The 24,731-nt window shown below is 39.0% G+C and overlaps 1 protein-coding gene across 1 annotated transcript; it reads right to left on the bottom strand.

The window, feature by feature from the left end:
* Positions 1 to 730: 730 nt before the first annotated feature.
* LOC148086593 (plakophilin-3-like) lies at positions 731 to 22,189 on the bottom strand. The gene is made up of 13 exons (XM_087784724.1): positions 21,886 to 22,189; positions 12,919 to 13,010; positions 11,630 to 12,246; positions 11,399 to 11,522; positions 11,128 to 11,332; positions 10,906 to 11,065; positions 10,378 to 10,486; positions 9,166 to 9,330; positions 8,381 to 8,560; positions 8,167 to 8,320; positions 7,801 to 7,996; positions 7,646 to 7,733; positions 731 to 2,429 (listed from the first exon to the last, which is right to left on the bottom strand). The coding sequence occupies exons 1-13, from the start codon at positions 22,088 to 22,090 to the stop codon at positions 2,388 to 2,390; spliced, it is 2,337 nt and encodes a 778-aa protein (XP_087640850.1). The 5' UTR covers positions 22,091 to 22,189; the 3' UTR covers positions 731 to 2,387.
* Positions 22,190 to 24,731: the final 2,542 nt, after the last annotated feature.

Genomic DNA, 24,731 nt, shown 5'->3' with positions numbered 1-24,731 from the left:
TTGATTATAGGTTGTTATCGGGAATGTAGGGATCAGGGGGAGTCTTGTCTGCAGGAAACTCCCTCAGGGGACAGATGGAGGCAACACTGAACACTAATTCATCTGCCCAGTCCTGTTCCTTCAGACCCAGCCAGTGTTAGTCTGTGAATGTTGGGAGGGGAAAAAAACAGGGCAAGTGTCTTTAAAGTTCCACTTGCTTCTCAAAATTGTTTAAACTTTTGGTCAAGTTATAAAGCTGTTTAGTGGATTTTAATCCATTATTCCATTACATCTTAAATTGTAAAAAGACTAATTATCTCCTGACACAAGACCTTATTATCAAAAGTACATTGTCAGTATTTGGATGATGGACCTGTTTAGTGCAGTAGGAATTAATAAATAGTATATATAAATGCTATCAAATAATTGATCATATCAAATCAGTATTGGAGCAGCAGTTCTGGTAGAATCTTCAATTGTTACTAATGTGCATATTATATATTAAAAAAAGTAATAAAACACTTTTGTCCATTAAAATGAAGAGATAATTGTGGAAATAAAATCTCCAACAATGTTTTTAATCTTCCATTGAAATGAATATTTAAAGTGGACTTCCTCACTTATAAATAATCCAAATGGTGGATTTAAATAACAGGTCGACTGATCAGTTGTGTCGCCACGTTGTCTCCATGGTAACCACCCACAGCAGAAGAGGAAACAAACTCACACTATAAACTTCAGCTGTCATGTGTATCGTTTTATTTTTATTCAAAGCTAAAAATGTTTCATTTTTTGCAAACTTATGATTTTACTTTCCTTCATGTTCAAACTAAAACAAGAAAAGTAATGACTAGTCACTGTCATGACAGATTCCCAAAATAACAGTGGGGTCAGTAACAACAGTTTTCTGGGTGAGCGTTAAGTCAGATTATAGGTCACATTTTTTAAATTTATTTACATGAGTCAACTACTTCCAGGTTTCCTTCAAGGCTCTTCATTACCAGGTTCAACAAGTTATCACTTGCTGGATCATTCGTGTTATTGTCAACTGATGTGAAACACAAACTCACAAATCAAAGCTTTGTTTATTTTTCAGAAGCACTATTGTGATGCCACAAACAAATAGCATCGTAAAATATTGCAAAAGTGAAAATGTAGATGAAAGGCTGCCGGACAGCAACAAGATGGTTATATGTTCGTAGTACAAGCGTTTGTCTTCCATTATATACATGCCATGTTTTGAATATTGTTTGCTCTTTTTTTTAGTCAACATGTTTTTTTCAAATGCTGTTGTCCGTCTCTGGTCATGTACGGTTTGTACGGGAAACACAATGAAAACACCTAAGTGAAGAAATATTAAGGATCATCTTCACCTTCAATCAGACACTGTTTTCAAAATAAGTTTCTTCTCTCCATCACTGTCTCTTCTGCCTCCCAACGCAGAAAGACGCCGTCCAACACTGAGTCTGGTTCTGTTCGAGGTTTCTGCCTGTTAAAAGGAAATTCTTCCTCGTCGCTGTCACTCTTTGTGATTCGCTGGGAACTGTTTTCTCTTCTCTTATATACTTTTATTTAAAGTATAAGGTGACTTAAGAAAACTTTGTTATGATTTGATACTTTAATTAAAATTAAATTGAGTATGAAATTCCCAAGTCTGCCGTTTGGATGTGAACTGCCAACAGTCTCTGTGTATCATTTACAGTTCACTACAGGGAGGAGATCTGTGGGAATTTTCCAACGGGATCAATGGACTGTCATGACCCCAAAGGGACCAACAAACTCCCACTACTTTCTTTAGCGACTTCACAACCTGGGGTTCGTCCACAATAAGTTCACTACTCCCCTACCTTTCCAGACCATCTACTGTTGCACAGAACTTCCTATTTTCCCAAATGTACCCTCAGCCTGTACAGGAGGCCGTTTAGAAGGTTCATGCATAACTGCAATCCTCTGGAGCATCCTTAAGAAAAGGGCGGGACGCAGTTCACGTCCACATCACAGCAGCCCTGGGCGGCTTTTTCTGACACCCGGCAAAGAAATATGAGAAGAAACTCACAATTCAAGACTTATAATGCTGCTCTTAAACTGATGATGAGTTATCAGAGAAACTAGACGACCAGTCAAAGAGAGGTTAGGTTGAAGCTGCAAAGTGCTAACACGTGAAGCGAGGGTGAGAGAAAAGATGGAAGCAAAAATATTTGAGGCTTTAAAAGTCAAAGGTGTGTCTACGGGTGAGTGAACCCTGGGATCGCTCCGATCCTCCACCGGGATGAGGAACAATCCTCTGGATGGTTTCACACAAACCACTTTGAAGTATTTACATCCACTTAAACAAGTCATCGCAGCTGAAAAAGTCCCTCTGGTCGTCTGCTGCAGGAAGTCCCGTCCTCGTCACTTCCTGTCTGGGATCAGATGCTGATGTCCGTGAAGTCTCGTTTGGAAAAGCCTTTCTGTAAGACAGTGAGACAGGCGTCATGTTACGGGAAGTTTTCTCTGTGTGTTTGTTATATGTGGACAGGAAATGAGCGCTAGTGACCTGAGAAACGGTCACCACTGGATAAGAAGCAGATGTGAACTTCTGCTCCCTCGTCCTCCGCCACTCAATTAAAACTCCGCTCTCATACCTTTTTTTTCCATAGATGATGTATGAATGAACAATTGTCTTTATCTTCAGCATATAAGGTTTTTTTTTTAGTGCTGCAGCCTCCACCAGGTCGACACCATGTGGGTTAACGAACTTTTGTTTCTGTGTGACCTCCACTTTAGTCCCATCCGTCGTCGCTCCCGACATCTGTTCCAGCTTTCCATCCCACTCTCTCAGCAGAAAAAGCTGACCTAAAGTAATCCACTTCATATCAGGGTGACGTTTCCCTTCCTGATCCTCTGCTCTGTTGAAACCCGACACGACATGACACTTGTTCGGTCGCCTCTCTGTTCTTGACAACATATATTGTTTCTCGTCTTTATGTATTAATTGGGAGGTTTAAGAGAAGAAGTCGTCAACTTAGACGACCATATCGTCTCATTCTGCTGATTTAAAATACAATAGAATTAAACTTTTCTCCAAGATCTTTAATTTAATATAAGCAAATCTATAAACAACAACTTTTTGTCATTTATTAATGTTTCATGATTACTCATGTATTATCAACCTTATAAGCAACATCTGAACAAGATGTCTCCACACAGAAGTGATCTTAAACATATATATCTTTTACTTTTCAATGAATAAATGAACTTGAAGTGGAAATGTGTTATATAACATTATAACAAAGATTATTTCAGTTGCTGATTCTTACGTAAGTAAATTATATGTATATTATTTATAAAAGTTTCATGCCATATTTTAGGGTGATAAGAATGTAGGTTGATTTTTAATGCATTTTTACTCAGTTGTCATCCAACGATTCTGTTGTTTTGTCTATTGAATTATTACATATTAATAATATTTATGTCTGCATTTCCTTCCTCTTTTACACTTGTTTATGGAGAGCAATCCATGTTGTCCACAGATCCTTATAATTGCATAAAACATAACTAAAACACAATCGAGACATCACGGAAGAAACTTAGAAACAAACAAAAAACCCTCTGGTATTTCATTTCTGTTCACAAAAACAACTTATTGCTTTTCTAGTGAATCAACGTGAAATAACAATGACAGAAAGATTGACGCCGACGTGTTGAAAGGAAATACATTCCTGTTAGTGCCAGATTGATGATTAGTTAATTTTGTATGGAAAAAAAACTTAATTTAAAATGAATTTCAACCCAATGTACCCTGCAAAAAATAAAAATCTAAGTAATAAGTGCAAGCTATTGATAGACAAAATATCATCATATAAGAGAAAAATATATTTTTTCTGTTTTGAGAAACTTTATAAGAAAATGTTTCTAACACAATTATCAGAGTTATTTAATGATAAGAAAGTAATTCAGCCTTTATTTTTGTATTTATATCTTTATGCACTTTTTTGGAAATTTTGGGGCAAAAGTAACTCAAATAATTAAGTCAAATAGTTGTATAGGTTTAACCTCAAGTAAGACACAAACAAATGAATTCAATCACTATAATGTACTGATATTGTGTAAAAATATAACCACCTTTTATTACTTTAACCCTTTACATTTTTTTTACTTTAAGTGATTGTCCAAAACTGCCACAACGAAATGAAAATGGATAAAATTCTGTGTAAAATAAAATGAATGTAATACTATTTTACTGCATGATGCACAAGAGAGATGCACAAAACATGAATTAACAAACGAAGATGTCAGAGAGATTACATTAAATCCATGTTTAAAAAAAAAAAATCAGATTCCCGACAAGGTTTTGTCCAGTAAAAAACAGGAATCCGGGGATGTTTCCAGTTGTGTGCTCTTTACACAGTACAACAGCCCACGTTGTTCTGGACCGTGTCAAAGCGGACCGACACGCAGCAGGATACCGCACAGTAACTTCAGAGTGGACACCCAGCCGACACACAAACTCTCCTCTTTGTTGGACTGAAAGACGTTAACAGCTGCCAAGGTTCAGAGTCCAGAAGGACACAGAGGTCTCACTTTATTCCTCCCAGAAGAGACAAACCCTAAATCTCTCAGCCAGATTCCCCACATTCCTGGCGAGAGGGAACACAACTCAACCACACAACGACAAAAGGTGGACTGCAGCTCGACTCCGAGGGACTCAGTTTCTAAAAATATATTCCTAAAAAGTATTGGGTGAGATTCGTTTGTTTCCGTAGGTCATGAGATTAATCCAAAAAAACAGTGGACATTCCGCAGCAGATCCCCGCGACAGTAATCCTGTTAGCCGCTCACCATTCTTCATAAACAAGATGAAGAAGAAACCGGAGAACAGTACAATATTTTTTTTTTTGGCGATTCTCATTAACTCTGATTTAATGAATTGGCTCAAAACGTGTGTCAGTGGTTTATCTGACTGAGACTGTAAACATTCCTTTAGTAAGTGAGAACTTCTCATCAACTGTTTATCTAATGCGTGGTTTTCACATGAAAAACACTGTAATCCTAATCTTCCTTTTTTCCTCTTCAGCAACATATGACTTCTTCAGAGATAAAAGACGACCAGACCCCAGCAAGGCTGTCCAGTGAGGAGTGAGGGGGGAGTGAGGGGTGCTGGGGGAGAGAAGGGGGGCAACAGGGATAAGAAAAAAATGTTGTGTAACGATGTGAACTTGAAAAACCATCTGGAGAGCCAACACCCACATCCTGTTCTCATTTGTAAAGTCTTTCTTCTCAGAGAGTAGAAGAAAAGTTTTAAAAACCTTTAGTTTTGCATCAAAATATACCTTTTTGAAATGAAGTGACAACTTAAGAAGGTTTCTATTTAAGTGAAAATACGAAGTACTTCTTATCGCAGGTGTGTCTCTTTCGCCCTCTAATTCATGATGTATCCCAGAGCGAGTGGAAGTCATGTTAGCAACCAGACCGAGGCTCGCTGTTGCAGGAGAACGACCCTGTTCCAAAATGTGAACGACGAATGGAAACATTTGATGAAGTGGTGGGAAATTTTGACGGTGTTGTGAGTTTATATGGAGATAAACTGGGATACAGAAGAGGATGTACATCCTGGAGTGGCTCAGGAAATTCATCAGGAACACACAACCTCTACTTGTAAAGCTCTACAATAAATACCTGCAAATATTGACATGCAAAGATGTAACATTATGTAGTTTTCACTCAACTCATATGGGACAAATATGTCTTGTTAAGCTATTAAATGTGGCCTGAAAGAGCCTTAAACAATTATTCAATGCTAACTATTAATGCATGTCAACATCTCAACCAAATTCTCAAATTTGAAAGAATGATTAAGCTTCGAGTAGAAAAATAAAATGACCTCTAATAATTAAAATAGTGACTGATGGTGCCTTTGGTTGTAATTGCATTCACTGTTAAAGTGTGTTTTGAAAAATAATTATATATATTTATTTTTTTGTTTTTATTTTAACAATTTTATCCCTTTACAAGATGGAGTTTGAAACCCCTGCTATAACACGGCAGCATAAGCATGTTGGTGTCAGAGAGAAGATAACAATGAAGCTAACACTGAAGCTAACATCTATCGATTGATTGATATGCTTCCCTTTATATATTTTTAGAGGTTTTTCCGTGTCCGCTTCCAAAACCTCCGGGGACATCAAGATAAACTGCAAACTTGCTTCTATTCAGTTCAGGCTGCAGTTAAATAAATTCACTGTCCCGCTCAGAGTAGGCCAGACTGTGACATGTTTCATTCAGGTTCAGCCAAGACAAGGGGGATACAGTTGCACCGAGGGAAGCAAATTCAGTTTCACAGCAGCATTTGCATCACTTGCTACAAGTTCTCTGGACAAATACAAGCTGCATCTCATCACTTTTTTATAAAATAATTGACTTGACAACATGAAATCATTTCACTGTTTTACGCACATCCATCCATTAGAGACCAGAGATTTCTTAAACTTATCAGACATATATGTTATTTTTGTTTGTTTGTTTTTTGTATAAGGCATTCAGTTGATTATTTTTAAATTCTGACTGCAGCTGGATGGAGAACAATAGACACAATGATTTGATTTCAAAGAAATATAAATAAATACAACATTTTGTATTATTTATCTTAACACAACCAAACATCTATCCGTGTAGGACTGCTGTAGTTGATCCTCTGTTCGGATCTGATTCTCAGGTCAAATGTGTATCTTTTCTCAAATGAGTCTGAATGACCAGGAATGTTGCTTCTAGTTTTTACTCGTACTGCTCAATCTTGCAAAATAAAGTTTGATATTATTCAGCCTTGCCCTCTCGTGAGTGGTAATCCCGCTTTATGAGAAATGCTGCCGACACTTCACCTTTGTTCTAGAACAAAAGCTGTGGATTCCAGAGCGCCTGCAGAAAAACACTCAAGCAACCAACCAGTGGAGTGAAAACACAACTTCTCCATGACGACAGAGTTGCTCACACTGTAATTCCGTTTGAGCAAAATAAGCAAAACACGTTCCCAACTGGTTTCAGGCTCTCTGGGATTTATTCTCCAGATTGTTCTATAGTCAATTTATTTTGACTCATGAGTCAACTTCCTGTACTAAGACATGGTTATCGTACTCGTGAGGCTCCCTTTTATGCCAATTAGACAAGAAGAAACGACATGCAAACCAGATAAAAGTTGGGGCTCATGAGATAAAATGATATTCAATTTCATCCTTTTTTCAAGTCAGAGAAGTAAGTAAGTAAATTATATTTATAGAGCACTTTTCTAGACCAGGGTCACAAAGCACTCAAACAATCAAAACAATACTCAATAAAATATATACTTAAAAAGTCAAGAAAACAACGATAAAAACACAAGAGTCTCAGAAAATCAGGGAAAAGCACAAATAAAAAGGTCTTAAGATGTTTCTTAAAGGAGTCAGTAAATCCATCAAACACAGAGAGAGATGAAGATCGTTCCAAAGCTCAGGAGCAACAGCCTGGAAGGATTTCTCTCCTCTGGACTGATATTACAATTACTTATTTGTATTTGAAAAAAGATTTTTTTTTAAACTTTATATAGAATTGTCTTTGTGTTTATAATGTCACATTCTCGTCCTAAAAGTGCTGCATTTATTGATATAACTGCAAACTCCACAGAACTGGGTAACTCAGCTGTTGTGTATCTCACCAGTTTGTAGTCTTTGTGCAGTTTGTTGTACTGGAACATGTTGCAGAGGACAGTGGAGGCGGCTCTGGCTGCTTTCAGACTTCCTGAGCTGTAAATGAGTGAACTTGAGTTACAAACGAACAACATTACTGAGGTGGAAATGCAATGCAACACACCTGTTGTCGTGCGATGTTTTAATGCCCATAAGTTTGGGCAGTCCACCAAAGTAGGAGATGTCTCTGGCTGCCAAGGAGCTGCAGGTGACCAGGTGATTCAGGGCTCCGCAGATGTTGATGACCACCTCGCTGGAGGGAGTTTTCTGGTGGCCGTCACTCGGCAGTTTCAGCACCAGCACATTCACCATGTTCTTGGCTGGCAACAGAGAATTTGGGAGTCTTGATTAATCAGAACCTTCTGCTTTAAACAGTGCGTTTGACCAGTAAAATAGTTGGTGACGACTAGTAATAGTAGCTTATCAGGCTTATTTTACTCTTTATTAAACAAATTAGAGGCTAATGACTTCAATGACTTAAGTTTCATACCCATGTGATCCTTATTGTTGGCATGTCTGGCAAGATTCCTCAGCAGACCCACCAGGGGTCTCAGCACCACCTCATTTTCAGTGTCCAGCAGGTCCAGCAGGATGGGCAGCATCCTCTCCTGCTCCAACACCACAGTGCTCAGCACAGACGCCCACTGACAAACACACACCAGGTCAGCTTCAAACGGACCATTTTAACACTGAAGCCGTTCTACCCGTGCTTCTCCGGCCGTGAGGTTCTGCAGCGCCCCCACCGCCGCCTCCTGACTGGCCGAGCGACTGTCGCTGTTCTGAAGAATCATCTTGTATATCGCCACGATCTTTGGGTGCCACAGCCACTCGGACCCCTTTGGCTGCCGGGACACTTCAGACAGGATCGACAGGTTCTGGTCGTACTGTTGAAGACGACAAGAAGGTCAGTCAAACTGTTAATAATCCATTAACACTTAAAGGTTGTTCTATTTTCCCATCGATTTACTTTTACTTTTAATATATAGTTTTAGGTATGACTCAAGATGACTTGTTTCTTACTATATAATTTAGTGAAACAACTACTAAAGAAGTTGATTTAAATGCTCTTTATGCTTCATGTGTCCAGAAAATGACGTCTCTCTCTCTCTCTGGACCTAAAGGGATATCACTCGCTTCAGCTCTCACTGAGGATGTGTGACACAGCTAATGAAAGTGGGAGTGACCGCACCATAGACACTAACCGTTGGTCAGTTTAGTCTCCATCTGTGCTGCTGTCCATGAGTAACCGTACACTCAGGCTACAGTGTTCTTCAGAAACTGATACTCCCTCTGCACCAGAAGCTGAGTCTAATCTTGCTATTGGCTTACCTTCCAATTACCACATACATACATACATAATATCTGTGTCAATAAAAGATGATCTGAAATATATAGTAAGCCATTAAACATAGTAATGCCTTCTCAGATTTGTGATGTCATAATGTCTTCCACATGAACTGCATCAGTTCGATCAGAATTATTTGAATACCTTCGAGTGTTTCTTGTTGTATATATTGAAGCAGCCAATGGCGTCTCTCTCCATGGAGGCAGAACCTCTGGACGGACGCTCCAGACGCTGGCGGACTGAGGATGGAAGCTCGGAGTACAGCTGGTAGGACAGGTTTCTCAGAACACATAAACAGTTCTCCAAACCCTGTGCACAGATTAAACAGTGGTCATCCATTGAAACTTTAAAACTGTTTCAGATGTTATTGTTTTTACTGAAGGAGTCGGATATCCCAGCATGCAAAAACTACTGCAGTATTTATATCCATAAACAAAATGTGAAGAAAAATGGTTATTTTATTGATGCTTGTGGAGTCTCTGTTGCTAGCATACAAGGACAATAATCAGTATGAGTATGTGTAAAGCATTTACCTGTAGGTTACATATTTGTTCACAGATGACTGTTTCTTTCTTACGGATACATGTGTTGTCTTTTGCAATGAAATTACTTACGCCAGTCTTTATGTTTTCAAAGACACAGAAATTAGATAATGGAGTCGATTAAAAATTACTTATAGATACTTTAAGCTAAGGGGGTTATATTTTCATTGTCATGTTTATTTTTTGCAAAACAGAAAATCTAATAAATCAGATCAATGTATCTTGAATTGGGTTTTGTCTGGTGGTTTGAGGAAGATTTTGAAGAAATCATCATTTACATGCATGGCTTCTAACGGCTGCTGCTCATGCATCCACCTTTATTAAAAAATACTATTGAAAAATGGAAACCTGACTTTATAGCTATACTATCAAATCATTTCCATGTTGCTGTGGTGAAATAATGTTGAATTATGTTTGAGTCTAAAACTTGAAATTGCACTATCATGCAAGTGGAACAATATTGATTGCCTCAACAGGAACTTGGCTTTGCAGAATGCAAACACAATACTTTGGCAAAAGTATGGATTACATGATAATGTCAACCATATTTACATGCTATAATAAAGGCTTCAAATATCAAAATGCTAAACTTTTGTGAAGCAGAACTTTTCCAAACATGACTTTGCCTCATAAATCACACTGTCTGGGAACCTCACAATTGGACCCCATACTGTGCCGGTTACTTGCTTTCCAGCAATAAAAGAGACATGACATATGAGAAAGTAACTGTGACTGGTAATGATCCATAAATCTTCACCTACACCTCCAGGAAAACTTATGTCACAAAGCATCTGGTAATGAAACCTGATTTCACCTTGTCATCCGTGCGCTCTTCTTGTTGCACGTAGATCAACAACGAGTCGACCAGGCCTCGCATTTCTCTCATCTTCTCCCTCGTCTTCTGGTTCACCGAGCTCAAGTTTCTTAGCAAAAGAATGGTCAGACAAGGCAGAACAAATATGATCTTGTAAGATGTTTGTATATGTTAGTGATAATTATCCAGGCAACTTCTTATTCATGGTTTGGATAGTGGCTGGTCTTACAGCTAATCTACTCCAACCAGTCATTAAGCATGTATCTGTATTTACTTCATCTACTCCCTCCCTTTTCTTGATAATTTCCCTCAGACACAACTATGTTCATTTAGTTCAAGTTAGTCCATCAAAACAAATTGTAATGTCCAAGCAGAGATAATAAAGAAGCTGCATAAACAATAATCTCAATACTTTTTTCTTACAATTTATCTTTTTTTTTGCCCATATCTGTATTTTCCAACCTCTGGTGCTTACAGATCATCTCTGTTGTACACTAGTATTGTCCATGAGGTAGTGTCAGTTGCTACCTCAGGCAGCCTGTGGTGTTGTAGAAGATGTCTCTTTCAGACGGGCTCAGTGGGAGGCTGCCGCAGAGAGGAATAAGAACCCTCTCCGTAAGATCTGACAAAGCTTCTTTGGACAGTTTCTCCTTCAGGTTGTCTCTCGATGAAAGGTTCCACAGAACACCTGCGAGCAGAATGCAATTGAAGACCATTTCGGTTGGACTCGTGAATCATGTGTTTATCTACCTGTGATGTTCTTCCGAAGCTCCTCATCAGGTTCGCCCAGGATGTTGACCAACCGCATCACACCTCCAGCATCTATGAGTGCGGCCTTGTTGTCGGAGTTCTCGTAGATAAGGTTCCGCGTGGCTCCAGTAGCAAAGCGCTGGACTTCCTCGCTCTCGCTGGAGAACAGGTTAACTAGCGCGGGAACTCCGTGCAGGACGCGTACCTGAGGTGGTACACTATCAATCGGAAGAAACGACACAGAAAAAATCAACCATCGTAAATGACTGACCTGGTTTTTGGCGTCGTTGCTATGGTAACACTGGTGTTGAATATAGGCTGCTCCGAGAACTTGCAAGGCCGTGTCACGCTCTCCCAGATACCTGACAGCAGTGGGCATGTCCAACCCTTGGATCCTACACACAAACGTAACCATAGATATTCTGTCCAACATATGCAGATCGAACGTTGTGAGATCACGTCGGGTTAGTTTTCGTGATGATGATTCCTGACGATGACTCACCCTCCCAGTGGGTCGTTGCTGTGTATGGACGCTCCTTCTAACACGTCCAGTCCTTTCCCGACACTTCTCACGCTGCGCAGCGAGGCCGCCCTCTGTAGAGGCGACTGCTGATAACCACACTCGTAGCCATGGTTGGACCTGGAAACTTGCTGCTGCCACTGCGCCCCCCAGCCGTCTCCCTGGACCGGAACTATTCTGCTGGTCCCCGTCCAGTTGTCCTGGCCAAAAGTATGCTGGTTCTGGTGGTGCTGCTGGCGGTTCGTGATGCGGCTTATGGTGCGGTGGGATGGACCTTTGTAGATGTACTGGTTATGGAACTCCTCCTCCGGGGAACATACTCGTCCCTGCGCCAGTGTGCCGCTAAGGCTTCTCCGTAAAATTCCAGCAGGGGGAACCGGCAGGGGGTAATTGCCATTCTCCGTAGGAAGATGGGGAGCCGTCAAATGAAGCTCCTGTTCGGCCTGGCCTATGGACTTGGAGCGCCGGCTTCTGCTGTGCGTCTGGGTGTTCTGATAGTTGCTCTGCACTGTGTTGCTTCTGGACTGGGACACTCTAGAACTGGTTTCTGCAGCTGACCGCGTGGAGAACCCAGAATTGTACAATGGTCCTGTTGGTACCTGCACAGGAAGAGGTGTAGAGGTCAGAGGCTGCTCAGCAACAGCAGAGATGGTCTCTTACTGATGGGATCCCTTCCCTTCCTTGATTCCCCAACTGAATAATGGCCAGCTTGACTGTTTATAGGTTTTTTGTCTTTTAGTTTTTTTCTTCCAAAGGATTTTTGCGGATTCTCAGGCCTATAGTTCTGCCCAAACAACTGGTTTACACCTGCTTAATATATCTTTTACGTCTTTATTTAGTCCCTGCAACTCCTTTTCTTGATGACGTCCAGTTTCAGGCAGACATTTGGAACTTTTTATTTCAACTTTTATTAGTTTTTGTATTTATTCTAGCCCTCATCCAACCATACATTATATTAGAAAGACCAAATCTAGAACATGCTCCTGGGAAGTAGAAGGAACATGCTAAAGGTAGAGCAAAGATGTTCTACATTCAACACCTCCAGTCCAGCAGCCTCTCCCTCGCATGAATTTACAGGAAACTCACTGTGGCCTTTTCATTGTTAGCAAGTTAACAGCAGCGTCCTGTTTATATTTTTTCTGCTCCTTCATTGTTCTGTAGTCAAACTACAGTAGCTGCTGCTGTTTTTTTAAAGGCACAGTCTGATGCTAGTTCTTTAAGTGAATTTATTCTTCATGTAAAACATGTCATAAGGTGATGTCAGTACTCACAGCCATGGGGCGGGACGGTGTGTTGATCATAGACCTGGAACTGAAGCCTCCGGTGACGTGTGAGAAGCTGCTGTGTGAAGGTGAAGTATATTCTGAAACAAAAGATGATAAAAGATGATTAAAACATGGTGCTATGAAATAGAAAAAGAAGCCCAACAGAGATGCCACTAGCAAAGATGATGACACTGATAACTCCTGACAATGCAACATGTAAATTGGCTAAATAAAAACAAACAAAAGTTAAAAGCTGTAAACTCCAGCTTATGGTTTAAAAAAAAACAACAGGAGAAACACTCAGACGGAAAGAGAGAGAGGGAGTGGATGCTGTGGGAGGGAAATGGGCTGCATGCCTCAACATACACATCACCAGGTCAGATGTCAGGGGAGGTATGTTGGTACACACCCCCACCACCGAAGATCATAATCAATAAATAACTTTGCTATCAGTGTCTGGAGATGCTGAGAAAAAAACCTTGTAGTATTAACTGACCAACCACTACTCTTTCTCTCACTCCCAATGAAAACGTAAATGTCTATTTTGTCCACACTTCAATGAGAAGTATTGATGTTTTTAAACACATTAATCCACATTTGTTTAACATTTTTGAAAGCTCGTGAACAGGAAAAGACCCTCAAAGAACTAGTTTCGTAGAATGGCCCAAAAATTATTTCACCATTCACTAAGCAATGAAATAAATTCCATCCTGCTCTGCTAAAAAACTGGTTGTTCTCCTTAGTAATTGTGGGAATCAAACACTTATATGCTGGGCTGCACTGACACAGCTCTGTATTGATGTTGGCATAGTTTCAAATGTCTATATAAGATAAAGCTGTGTCCACAGATAGCTACTTTAAGGAGTGTCTTTCCCTCTCCCTACAGTTCATGAGTTACTTCACTGGTTATTTTTCAGTTTTTATCTCTAGTTTGAGATAATGTCAATAAAAAACAGCCATTATTATTATATTTTAAATCAATTATTGATGATTTTATTTATGCTATTTAGTGACATATGTTTTGTTTAGTGGAAAAAGCGTTTTCGTCCAACAAACATTCATGAAAAAAAAATTCTAAATTGTCTTTACAAACTTGTCAGCAACTAAATAATCTAACATAAACATTCAAATGACTGTGTCTCCTCAAAAGTGTATGATATCAAGAAACTTCTACAATTATCAAAGAACCAAGTACATGGGGGCTTTGAACTCATATTCCAAACAGAGAGAATTTGACCAGCACATGCTTCAAGTTCACAGTGAACTTCATAGAACTGTAATAACCAATATAAAAATGACTTTATCACATTACAGTTTGAGCGTGTTTGTTTGGAATTACCAAAAAAAAATACGATAAATTTAATTGGAAAAACATCATTTAAAACCAGATCAGGCAAAACGAAAAGATGATTCTGGTGAAAAACAAGGGAACCTCAAAGGCTATCAATCATACAAAAGATCGTCCTTCAGACACGGCTGCCAACTATGAATCAGACAAGGAGGTTACTATTCAGAGGAGCATTAACTCCCATGGGAGAGTATTCTCATCTGAAAACCAAACAAAGCTGCTCTTCATGGAAGAGCAGCGACAAAAACAGCTTCACCAGAGGAAATCAACGAGCATTCCAAGAGAGAATTAGCCAAAAGTCATAATGTGAAAGATAATGCTGCCTTTGGATGAGGGCAGATTGGCCGAGTGTGGCAGCCACCCAAGACTGTCCATCACCCGCGACACCATTGTCACGATGAATCATGGCGACAGCATCACAAGGTTTGGCTCTTTTCACCAGTGCCCAGTGAAAAAAAAAAGGTCAGGATGGATGGAGCCTAACAGGGCACTTACAGAACACTGTGAAATGTCTCAAGAAATCGAAGACTATTGACCTCAGGCAGTGTGAAGTCCTGGGTAAGAGTGTTCACAGTGGAAATAACAAAGGTTACAATTTTGGACAGTTGAAGCAGGACTGGATGTGCAGCACGGTGGAGACAAGGAGCAGCTGTTCTTGCAGCTACTGGTTATCAAAAAAGATTTTACACCGGGGCAGTTGAATAGGCAACTCGTGGGCTACAAGCAAATCCTTTTAAATTGGCGCAACAAACACCTAGAGTACGGGTCAAGTCAGTCCAATTTGCAGAATGAATAATATAAATATCTATATTCACATCAAAGACTAAACAAAAGTTGATACAGAACGACTTATCTGTCTTTATTTTAATCAAATGGTAGGTGAACTAACTGTCTTAGTTTCAAAACAATCAAATAAGTTACCAAATTTGCAGTTTTTAAAGCAAAATATATCTTTATTTACTTGCAGCACAAACATCCATTTTCATAACTTCCAAGCCCTTCTGCAACTACATGAATAACTATAACATTAAATCATTAAAATCAATGAGTTGCCTGGATTCATCAGTACTTGTTCTCATATTGTTCTGGCAGCTTTTGAAGACCAATGTACCATATAAAGAAACGCCAGTGGAATATTTACGTTATTATGTAATTTGAATGCAAAGTTTCACACAGAACCACAAAAAAGAAAGACAGAAAAAAACCAACGAAATTGAAATATAATAAATGAGAAAACATTGATGTTCATATACAGTTAAATAATTAAATATCTATACATTTCTAATAGTATTGAGGAACAAAGGCTGCATTGCATTTAACCCTCGTGTTATCTCAGTGTCAGGGTGACCCCAAGGGACAAGAGATACCTCAAACACATTTGTTTATTCCATTTCAATACCTTTTTTTTGAGATCAATACTGTGACCATTTCCCAAGACATTCAGACTAGAGAAGACTTCCAAGAGAGTGAAGTGAAGTTCAGATACTTTCATTTAATATCTGTATCATATTAACCCCAGCAACCCCCATGAGGGGAAAAGCGGTGCAAAAAATGAACGAATTAAAAAATGATTATTATTCAAGAACCTCTCAAATAAACATGAAGCTATTGAGACAGTGTTTTATCAGAAAAAGACACATATGTTTTAAATAAAATGTCAGAAATATAATATTAAAACATCTTAATTTAACACCTTTCAGATACACAGAAGTCACAAAATAACTTCATACAAGTAATGCCATAAAATTGAAAAACAAAGGCCTAAAAACCTTGGATATAAACTACAGTCTACATTTCAAAGAATAGATTAATAGATTTATCTTAAGGAGGAGATGTTTCCCAATAAGCAACAGATTAATTGATATAACTTTATTGATCATTTATATTTGACAAACCTCACAGCGCTGTCAATGAACCTCAGCCCATAACACTTGTTCCTCTTGTTATTCAATTTAATATGTCATTCCACCAGATGTTGACGACTCCCCAGTAAAGAACGTTGCTAGAAGTCGCTAAATAATGTCAACCTTATATTTGCATAATGGGTTTACACATGCACACTTTACTAGCAGCCAGGAGGCAGAGACGCAGGGTCTCCTCTGTGACACCTGAATGACCACCAGGGAGTGATTTGTGACGGGGGGAGGGGATCGTGGCAGAACCTTGCTCAAGAGAAGAGGGAAGGAATACTTTCTTTTTCATGCAAAGTAGCCAAAGGCTTCTGGAAAGTTGCCAGATTTCAAGGACAAAAGTCCAAGTTGGCATCACTGGTCGACTTACAAAAGAACCATCTAAATACTTTGCATGATCTTTTTCTGTTTTTTTAACATGTTCCATCAGGATGTATCAGCACGAGGCCCTAGACTGGAGCACCTGCACTGATGTAGCACCTGTCAGTGTTTTTATCACTTGCATCGAGAAAGTCACTTAAGTATCAGGAAGACTCATTGTGATTCAAGAACTGTGGCAAGGATTTCTTACTGAATAAACAGAGTGACTTGTTAAGTAAGAAATACCTTCAAGAAAGTTACTTATATCTGATTTTGTGGTATAGACCGAGCAACTGGCCAATATCAGTGATCTCTGCTTGGCCTAGAAACTAAGAGGTTTTGGTGGTTGCATGAGGCTGTTATCAGTGAGGCACCATGTCTCAGAGGCTAACGCCAAGCGCTTACTCTGCACTAAAGTTCACCTAAAATAGACTCTGATAACGCTGAGGTTAGGCAGGAATGTTCCACAGAGACATGGAGCAGATTTCACCTGCACTTTATTAAAACCTCCATATGAGCTTTGACTTACAAATCAAAGGCTGGATTTAAGCTCCTTAAATGTCCTCGTGTTCATCTCTCTTCTGGTAACACTTAAGAACTGATATTGCTTTTTTTATATACTTTAAAGTGGAATTTCTTGACTGTGACTCATCCTCCTCATCCTCAGTGCTGGTAATAACAAGCTGTTCATCTGAAGAAAATGCTGTTTCATAGCAAAATTATATTTTGGCATTTTTTGGGGGGTGGGAATCAAACACAACATTTGTCTTAATTTTCTTTCAATTATCTTTTTAACAAGGGGTTGTTTACGTAACAAAAAGTAGTGCCTATTGGGGGCTCAATTCTCCCTTCAAGAAGACAATCTCTGCAGGACTCTCCATCAGGCAATAATGATCAGACTTCTTCTTTTTTTTGTAATTATTCACTTAAAAGTATCTTAGGTACACAAATAATCACCCATAAATAACGCAGGAATATTACGTCACAGCCAAGCAGGTTTAATGTCGGCATTATAGGCCAAAAGATAAAAATTAAGTGGCATCACCGCAAAACCAAGAGCATATAAATACATCTATACATAATACATATACATAATGCTGATTCAGCAGGATTGCTGGGCTAGTTTCTCTGTAACAAGATGGTCCTGATTAAAGTGGTGTTTTACAAATCTTCACTGATTTACCTGTTTTTTTACTTGACAAAATAGCGTCTTAAAATATATATTATAACCTATTTAATAATGGTCTAAAATAATAATGTATTTTTATTGGAGATTAGATCACAGTGTACAATACACAACCTTCTTTGAATGTTTTCCTTTTTTAAATAAAACAACGAAAATAAATAAGAATACAAATAGAAAATGGGAATACAACAGCCAAAACAACAGAATCCCCTGCCCTCTGCACACACCCCCTAGGTTCCCACATTTCTGTAAATATTTGTGTTGATCCTCTCATTGTGTATATAATTTTTTCTAAATAGCATCTTGACATGACACGTCCTTCAGAATCTACTCTAGTCAGAGCTCAGTCAAAAGATCACCAATAATTTAGAATCTTAATGGTTACCATACGTTTCTAAACACAACAGGAGTGAGTCAGCAGTTCCTTTCAAAATACGTGTGTATCCACTCGGTCAACACTCAGAATAGTCTAGTATTGTCAATTCTAAGAAGCATAATTGCCTACATTCCAGAATCCGGAGTAAGAGTCTGGCCGGGTCAAACCTCTGACATCAATCTGCTGCACAGCCTCAGGCTGAGTTGGACGTTCATGACCAGCACACGCCTGCGCTCGCCTCTCACACAGACGTGTAACAGCTGGCGGACGGTTCAACACTGCTGTTTTCAATTCGAACCGCTCACTGTACTGACGGTCAGCAGACCTGCACTGGCTGCCACTAGGAGAAATCAACTTAAACTTCAGAGGAAAACAAGTCAATTTATGGAAACTTTGACCAGGTTGTGTGTATAAGATCTCGGTCATGTTAGCATCCATGTTAACAAAGTCACTGAGGAACTGATAGACAACACATGTCAACAGTATTCTCTCTGACCCAGTTTTTGATGTCCCACTTAGAGGATTCCTAAAGCTTAAGGCTTAAATTTAAGACTTTTTTAATAAGACTTGAAATTGAATTGAAGACAAACTGGATAAAACACAAAAAATATGATGAATACAACATGCATCTGTTTTGAGAGCCTCAGCTGCAACCACTTCACTGTTGTTGCTATAGTGATTCACAGTCAATCTGTAAATTATTAATGGTGAAAAAAACAAATGTTACCAGATATTTCAAGATTTTTGAATTCACATAGTATTTTACTCCTCCTAGTGTGACCACATGTGTACGACTTTTGAACTGTTTAAAGATTCAAAGGAACCCTGAATTATTTCAGAATTATGTCAAGAATTGACTATTACTACTACTACCTTATTTTGCATTAATATTCAACCAACACAAAAAAACAAAGTTTCCCCTTTTAAGTTTTTCAGATGTAAATCGTGAGAGTTAGTGATAGTTTCATTTTTATTTTTAATTCAAATGTATTCTTTCTGTCCAGCATATAACCTGTGAAGCTATTGACATTGTTTTTGGTTATAATCCAAAAATGTCATTTTATATGACTGACCTTAACAACTCATTTAGTCTGAGAATGAGCGCACAAAAGTGATAATAAGTTAAGGATGTCACGCTCTTATACCAGAATTAACCTACGGCCAAATACTTTTATGCTGTTTCAGGCTTTCTTGATGTAAGTCGGAAAATATTTTAATTTTAAGCAACATAAATTACAGTTTTTGCACTATTTCTGTTTATCTATATTGTTCTTTCTGTTTCTATTTTGTATTTTCATTCTATCTTCTCTGTGCACATTCCTAAAGAGACACTAAAAGCCTGAGAATTATTAAAATACTTGACCTGTAAAGCTTCTTCTGAATCTGCCACAAACGTTTTGTGGCTTCTTAGCATCAGCAATGAAGCCTAAATTCATGTGAACCTTTCCGAGGTATTATTCAGTCTGTGGTTAATCATTGATAAAGTGCTGAGTAAATGATTCTGGTGGTTAAATACAATTAACTCAGGAGCAAAATCCTTGCAGCAAATGTGAGATAATGCTTTCTATGAATGATGAACTGGTAATTTAATCCTGGTAATCCAGAGGAAGTGAGAGGTCAGACGTTTTTATTTTTTCTATTTTGACAAAAAGTTTATTTCATCTTTAATTAATTGAGCCTAAAAAGGACAGATGAGTATTTATTTTAGTAAACATTAGATGTTCAATAATTTGTGCCTACTACCCACTTAGAAGTTAGATTTTAGTCAGACATATAAAGCACATCAATATATAACATTAAAGACGAATTGTAAAGGCTGGAATTAGTTTTAACCATCATGTAGTGGTTAAGGAAAAACAGGAAAAACATAAACAATGTTCTCTTCAAGACCAGATTTAAATGTTCCAGTTGAAACAAAACTCATATTGTCACATTTCAAAAAGGAAATGACTGTGATCTTGTTATAAAAGGGGGAATCTACCTTCTCATCCACTCGCTCATTCTCTTTATCGTCATCCCCGTCATCAATAGTATCTTCATCATCCTGGAGCCGATTTAAGAATGTACTTCAGATTAATCTTTCTGCCAGAAATGTACCTTTGAGCTCCTCCCTCCCCTCCTGTATTAACTACTGTGTGTGCTTCTCTCTGGAAGAAACATGAACTATAGCCGTACCACAATCTTCCACCTTCCCTAATAACTTCCATCTTCAGCGCCGTATCTGCCAAACACCTGCTCTTCTCCAGTGTTCCTCTCAACTTCATGGCCTTCCAAGTCTCCCTCCATCCTTTCTCCGTCTGGAATATTCTCTACATCATCTGCTCGACTATTTTTGTCCAGATCTCATCTTTTAATTCTCACTGGCATTCCATGCGTGACCTGCAGGTATTGTGTATGTCCATGACTCCTCCTAACATCTACTGCAATCACAAATACACGACCCATCCCTTCTTCTCCTCCTCACCATGGATCACACTGACACCATGTTAACTAGCTCGATCACACCTTCTATTATCCTAACCTTCCACATGCTTTCCTTCCTCCAATTATCAGCTCACTCTCTCTTCCGTCACAAGGATACTAAGATAACCACCTACTCTACACTTCCTCTTCTCTCTCTTTGTTACCCAGCGGTTTATTCTTCTTCAGCCAAAACTTAACTCATCCAATGAAATCACTCTTTTCTTGAGCCCATTATCGATGTAACAATGCTCGCTGCAATTTACCGCGTCATTGGTCGTGGTAACTAAAAGGTAAAAAAAAACACAAATAATAATACAAAAAAAGAAGGTGTACAGTTTACTTCCACAACAATCCCAGCAGTGCTATAAAATAATTTTAAATATTTTAGAAGGACATTGTTAAACTAATAAAGCAGAGAGTTGTACTACACACGTATCAATGTTTAAAAATTTAAATTATCATTACAGAAAATATAAAAGTATATAATAATAATAATTTAAAAATGTTACATTGTTCAGTCCCACAGTAGTTATCTTGTAACAAATGACTAATTATTTTATTTATTTATGTGAAATCTGCAGTCAATAGAGCAAATACATATGACACTTTTACATATTTAAACACAGTACATCAGAGTAAACATTTCAGTGCACAGCTCAAAAGTATTCTTAACTAATCCAATCAAAAAGTCCAAATTTAAACGATAAATCGATCCTAATCTAAGTTATCAACCGTGATCTTGGGTCAGTTACCAACATTTGCAACTTTAACTCAAGAGTTTGTCACTATAACCAACCTGAAGCAGGTTCTATCATCAGAACTTAATCACTACTTTTCTCTCTTCCTTTTCATTCATTGTATTAAACATGTGGAGTTTGTACGTGATGCTGTAAAATATATTAAATGTTACTCATACTTGGATGATAAACATGTTTTCAACTGATTTAAACCAGACACACCTCTAGATTAAGATACTGACAATATTTCTACACTTGTTTTTTCAGTGAATTGCATAACTTTTCATAACATTGTCGCTGCATTGATTCAATCATGCATTTCCTTTCCATTGTGAATCATTTATCAAAGGAAAACACCAGAAAAGACTCGATGTTCAAGCACTATCTCCAGAGAAAACAGCAGCTCGACTAAACAAAAACAGACATGAGACACTTCCATCACTCAAGAAGAATTCAACACAGGACCAGGGACCTCAAGCACAAGCTTCATGGGACTATTGCCAGAAATATACTTTTATGTAGAGAAAAAACTCCAGCTTTCATGTATTGTATTCGATCTAAAATGTAACTTAAAAAGAGTGTTCACTGCTTACCTATGGAACCGAGCAAGGAGTCGTCCAGCCGGGTCAGAGAGGAAGACTTCTTCTCCGCCAGTCGCATCCGGACCTGCTCCTGGACTCGCCTGGCCTTGGCCAGCGGGTCCTGAGACGGACCGTCCGAGGGCAGAACATAAGCGGTGCAGGAGGTGTTGGGCTGCAGGGCGGACAGGAAGCAGCCTTCCAGGACCGCGACACTCATGGCGTCAAGAGAAGGAGAACCTAGAGTCTTGCAGGAGAAACCGAGGAGACTCAGCTGCGAAGTGTCAGCAACTGGTAGTCGACGCAGAAACTGTGTTCGAGACCATCAGTGGGGAGGAGGCGGGACCTGGTGGTCCGGGCTCGACCCACTTCCACCTGCGCTCCTCACGCACGAAGCCACGCACGCATTGTTGCAAACTAAAGTTGGGGTGAAGAACATTAACAAGGACTAGAATATGAAACACATTAAAAAAAAAGAAACAAACGATGGTTTAACAACAAAAACAAAAAAAAGGTATCGACGTGGATGTATTAAACACACAATTTTGTTATTTTTTATACACTAAGTATGTCTGTTTTATCACAAAACATTCATCATTTTAATATGTCTTATCAAAGAACCCCTAACTTCTGGAATCAAATTACAGAAAATCTATCTAAATGTAAATATAATGAGGTTTTAATAAAAATAAAAAAGGGGTATATTGTCGTATTCAACACTACTACTGCTAAGTGTGCTGATACTGTTTCTGTTTGTTTTTTTGTCGTGTTCATTACTATTCTTTTATGAGTACTAACATTACAATTATTATTAAAAAGTGTACCTTATTGTGTGTGAACTTTCTGCTGTAAGTAAGTAAGTAAGTCATTTTTATTTGTATAGCGCTTTTCCAGACCAGGGTCAGAAAGCGCTTAAACAATCAAAACAATATTCAATAAAATATATACTTAAAAGGTCAAGATAAAACTGATAACACAACAGGACTTCCAGAAAATCAAGGAAAAGCCTGAACAAATATCACAAATTTCCTCACTGGACCAATGAACTTAGAAATCTCTTGTCATGTTTACATTTAAATCTTTAAGATTTAAGTGATCCATAACAAAAACTTTTTTTTTATAAACCTCTGAGCAGTTTAGAACTTAGTGCTTGATTTTCTTCTGGTGTTTCCAGGATCTCCATGTGCAGTGTGAGTGTCCCCTGGGCTCTTCACACACTGATACTATGCAGCGCCTCTGAATAAGCTGCAGATGTCAGCCTCACTGAATGCGGGGTGTAACCTTCTCTCCAGGATGACATCCATTATGAAGCTGACATCATCCAGTTTAGTACTAGAACCTCGGCAAGATCCCAACCGAGTGTGTCGACGGCTTATGTTTTGACCAGTTGTGTTTATCAATTGAACGTCAGTAAATATCAACAAGTTGAATGACAAATGTGTGTTAAGTGAGAGCAGAGCTTCTCGAAACTGTTGTGCCAGACCTGAATAATGGAGCCTCCAGGAGGGGCCACAGAGGGGTGGGATCTCTGACGGAGACATCAGCTCACACACTTGAGCCAAATGACATCTGAGATAAACAACGAGGACCTGAGGTCATTTGAAAGCCGTGCAGGGTTTGAGCAGAGATTTAAACAATGAGAAAAAAAACTAAAGGTTGTCAACACAAGATTGTAAACTGACCACTGCTGAGGCCAACAACTGCTGGGTTAGTTTTAAAGCTGAGGAATGTGGACATGATATCTACCAGAGGCAACATTGTGTAATCCTCAGGGAGAAAATGAGAAGTGGGTCTGAGAGGGACGTGAAATGTTAAAAGAAAAGATAAATAAATCAAGAAAGAGTGTTGACGGGTGGAGTAGCCTTGGCTCCTTCGAGGAGAGGTCATGACCTTCTTAATCTTAATGGTCCAGAGAGCTCCAGTTAAGTCACCTAGTTTACTTTTAAGACTCGACTGGTATGTGTAGGTGGTTGAACTAATGGAGGGTTAGATAGTGCTAGACATAAATGACTACCCTATAGAATCCAATTTGATTCAAGACCTCTCAACCCGGTTTGACATTGTTTCAGGTGCTGAGACAGCAGAGCTGGTCTTCATTAGGGGTTCGGAATGTTCCATGACGACCGGGCCATCACTCAAACAAGTGCCTGCAGAAAATTAGCGGGAGCGTGGGGATCGCAGCAAATCACGGGCTATGAACTGATCTGAAGTCTGGTCCGGCCAAATTAACACAGATTATTCATAACATGAAAAGGACCAGAAGCTAAACCTTTACTATGCATGATCATTATTACTGTGTGTATCTCAGACACACCTGTGAATAGCACAATATTAATGGTTGTCTTTTGGAAACTAGCATCGCGCTCAGAGTCCTCCAGATTCTATCAAAGTTTCCAGAGTACCACACTGTGATTCAGGGTGGAGAGCTTCAAAAGAATTCCTTTCAGCAGATGTAAAAGCTCATCTGGGTTGTATTGTCTTGATGGGAGGTGAGTCTGTCAGGAGCTTCTGTTTCTCTTTCAGGTTACCTGGATACACTCGGTCAGCAAAGGTCACGCCACTCCTGTCTGAAGATAAGAGGGAATCCAGAGGTGTTAAGGAGGCGTTTGCTTTCAAAAATAAACTTTTCTCCGCCGCCAAGTTTTCTGAATTGCTTTTGTTCTGGTCTCTCCCATTAACGTAGCTCTTAGGGTCATTGGGATGTTTAAGCCCCCCTTGTGTGTCGTTCATCAGAGAAGGCAGTCGTTCTTTGAATCCGCTCATCTTAAAGTATGATGATTAACTTCCAAAAAACAAACATAGCATGTGTTGACCCCTTCTTGGGTCTCAGTTTCTAGCGCGGTTTGTCTGGAGTCACGTTG

The sequence above is a fragment of the Callionymus lyra genome, chromosome 2 (genome assembly GCF_982586985.1).
Source record: "Callionymus lyra chromosome 2, fCalLyr1.hap1.1, whole genome shotgun sequence".
Taxonomy (NCBI): Eukaryota; Metazoa; Chordata; class Actinopteri; order Syngnathiformes; family Callionymidae; genus Callionymus; species Callionymus lyra.
Note: the sequence above shows the minus strand (reverse complement) of the source record. Positions and strands in the feature narration are given on the sequence as shown.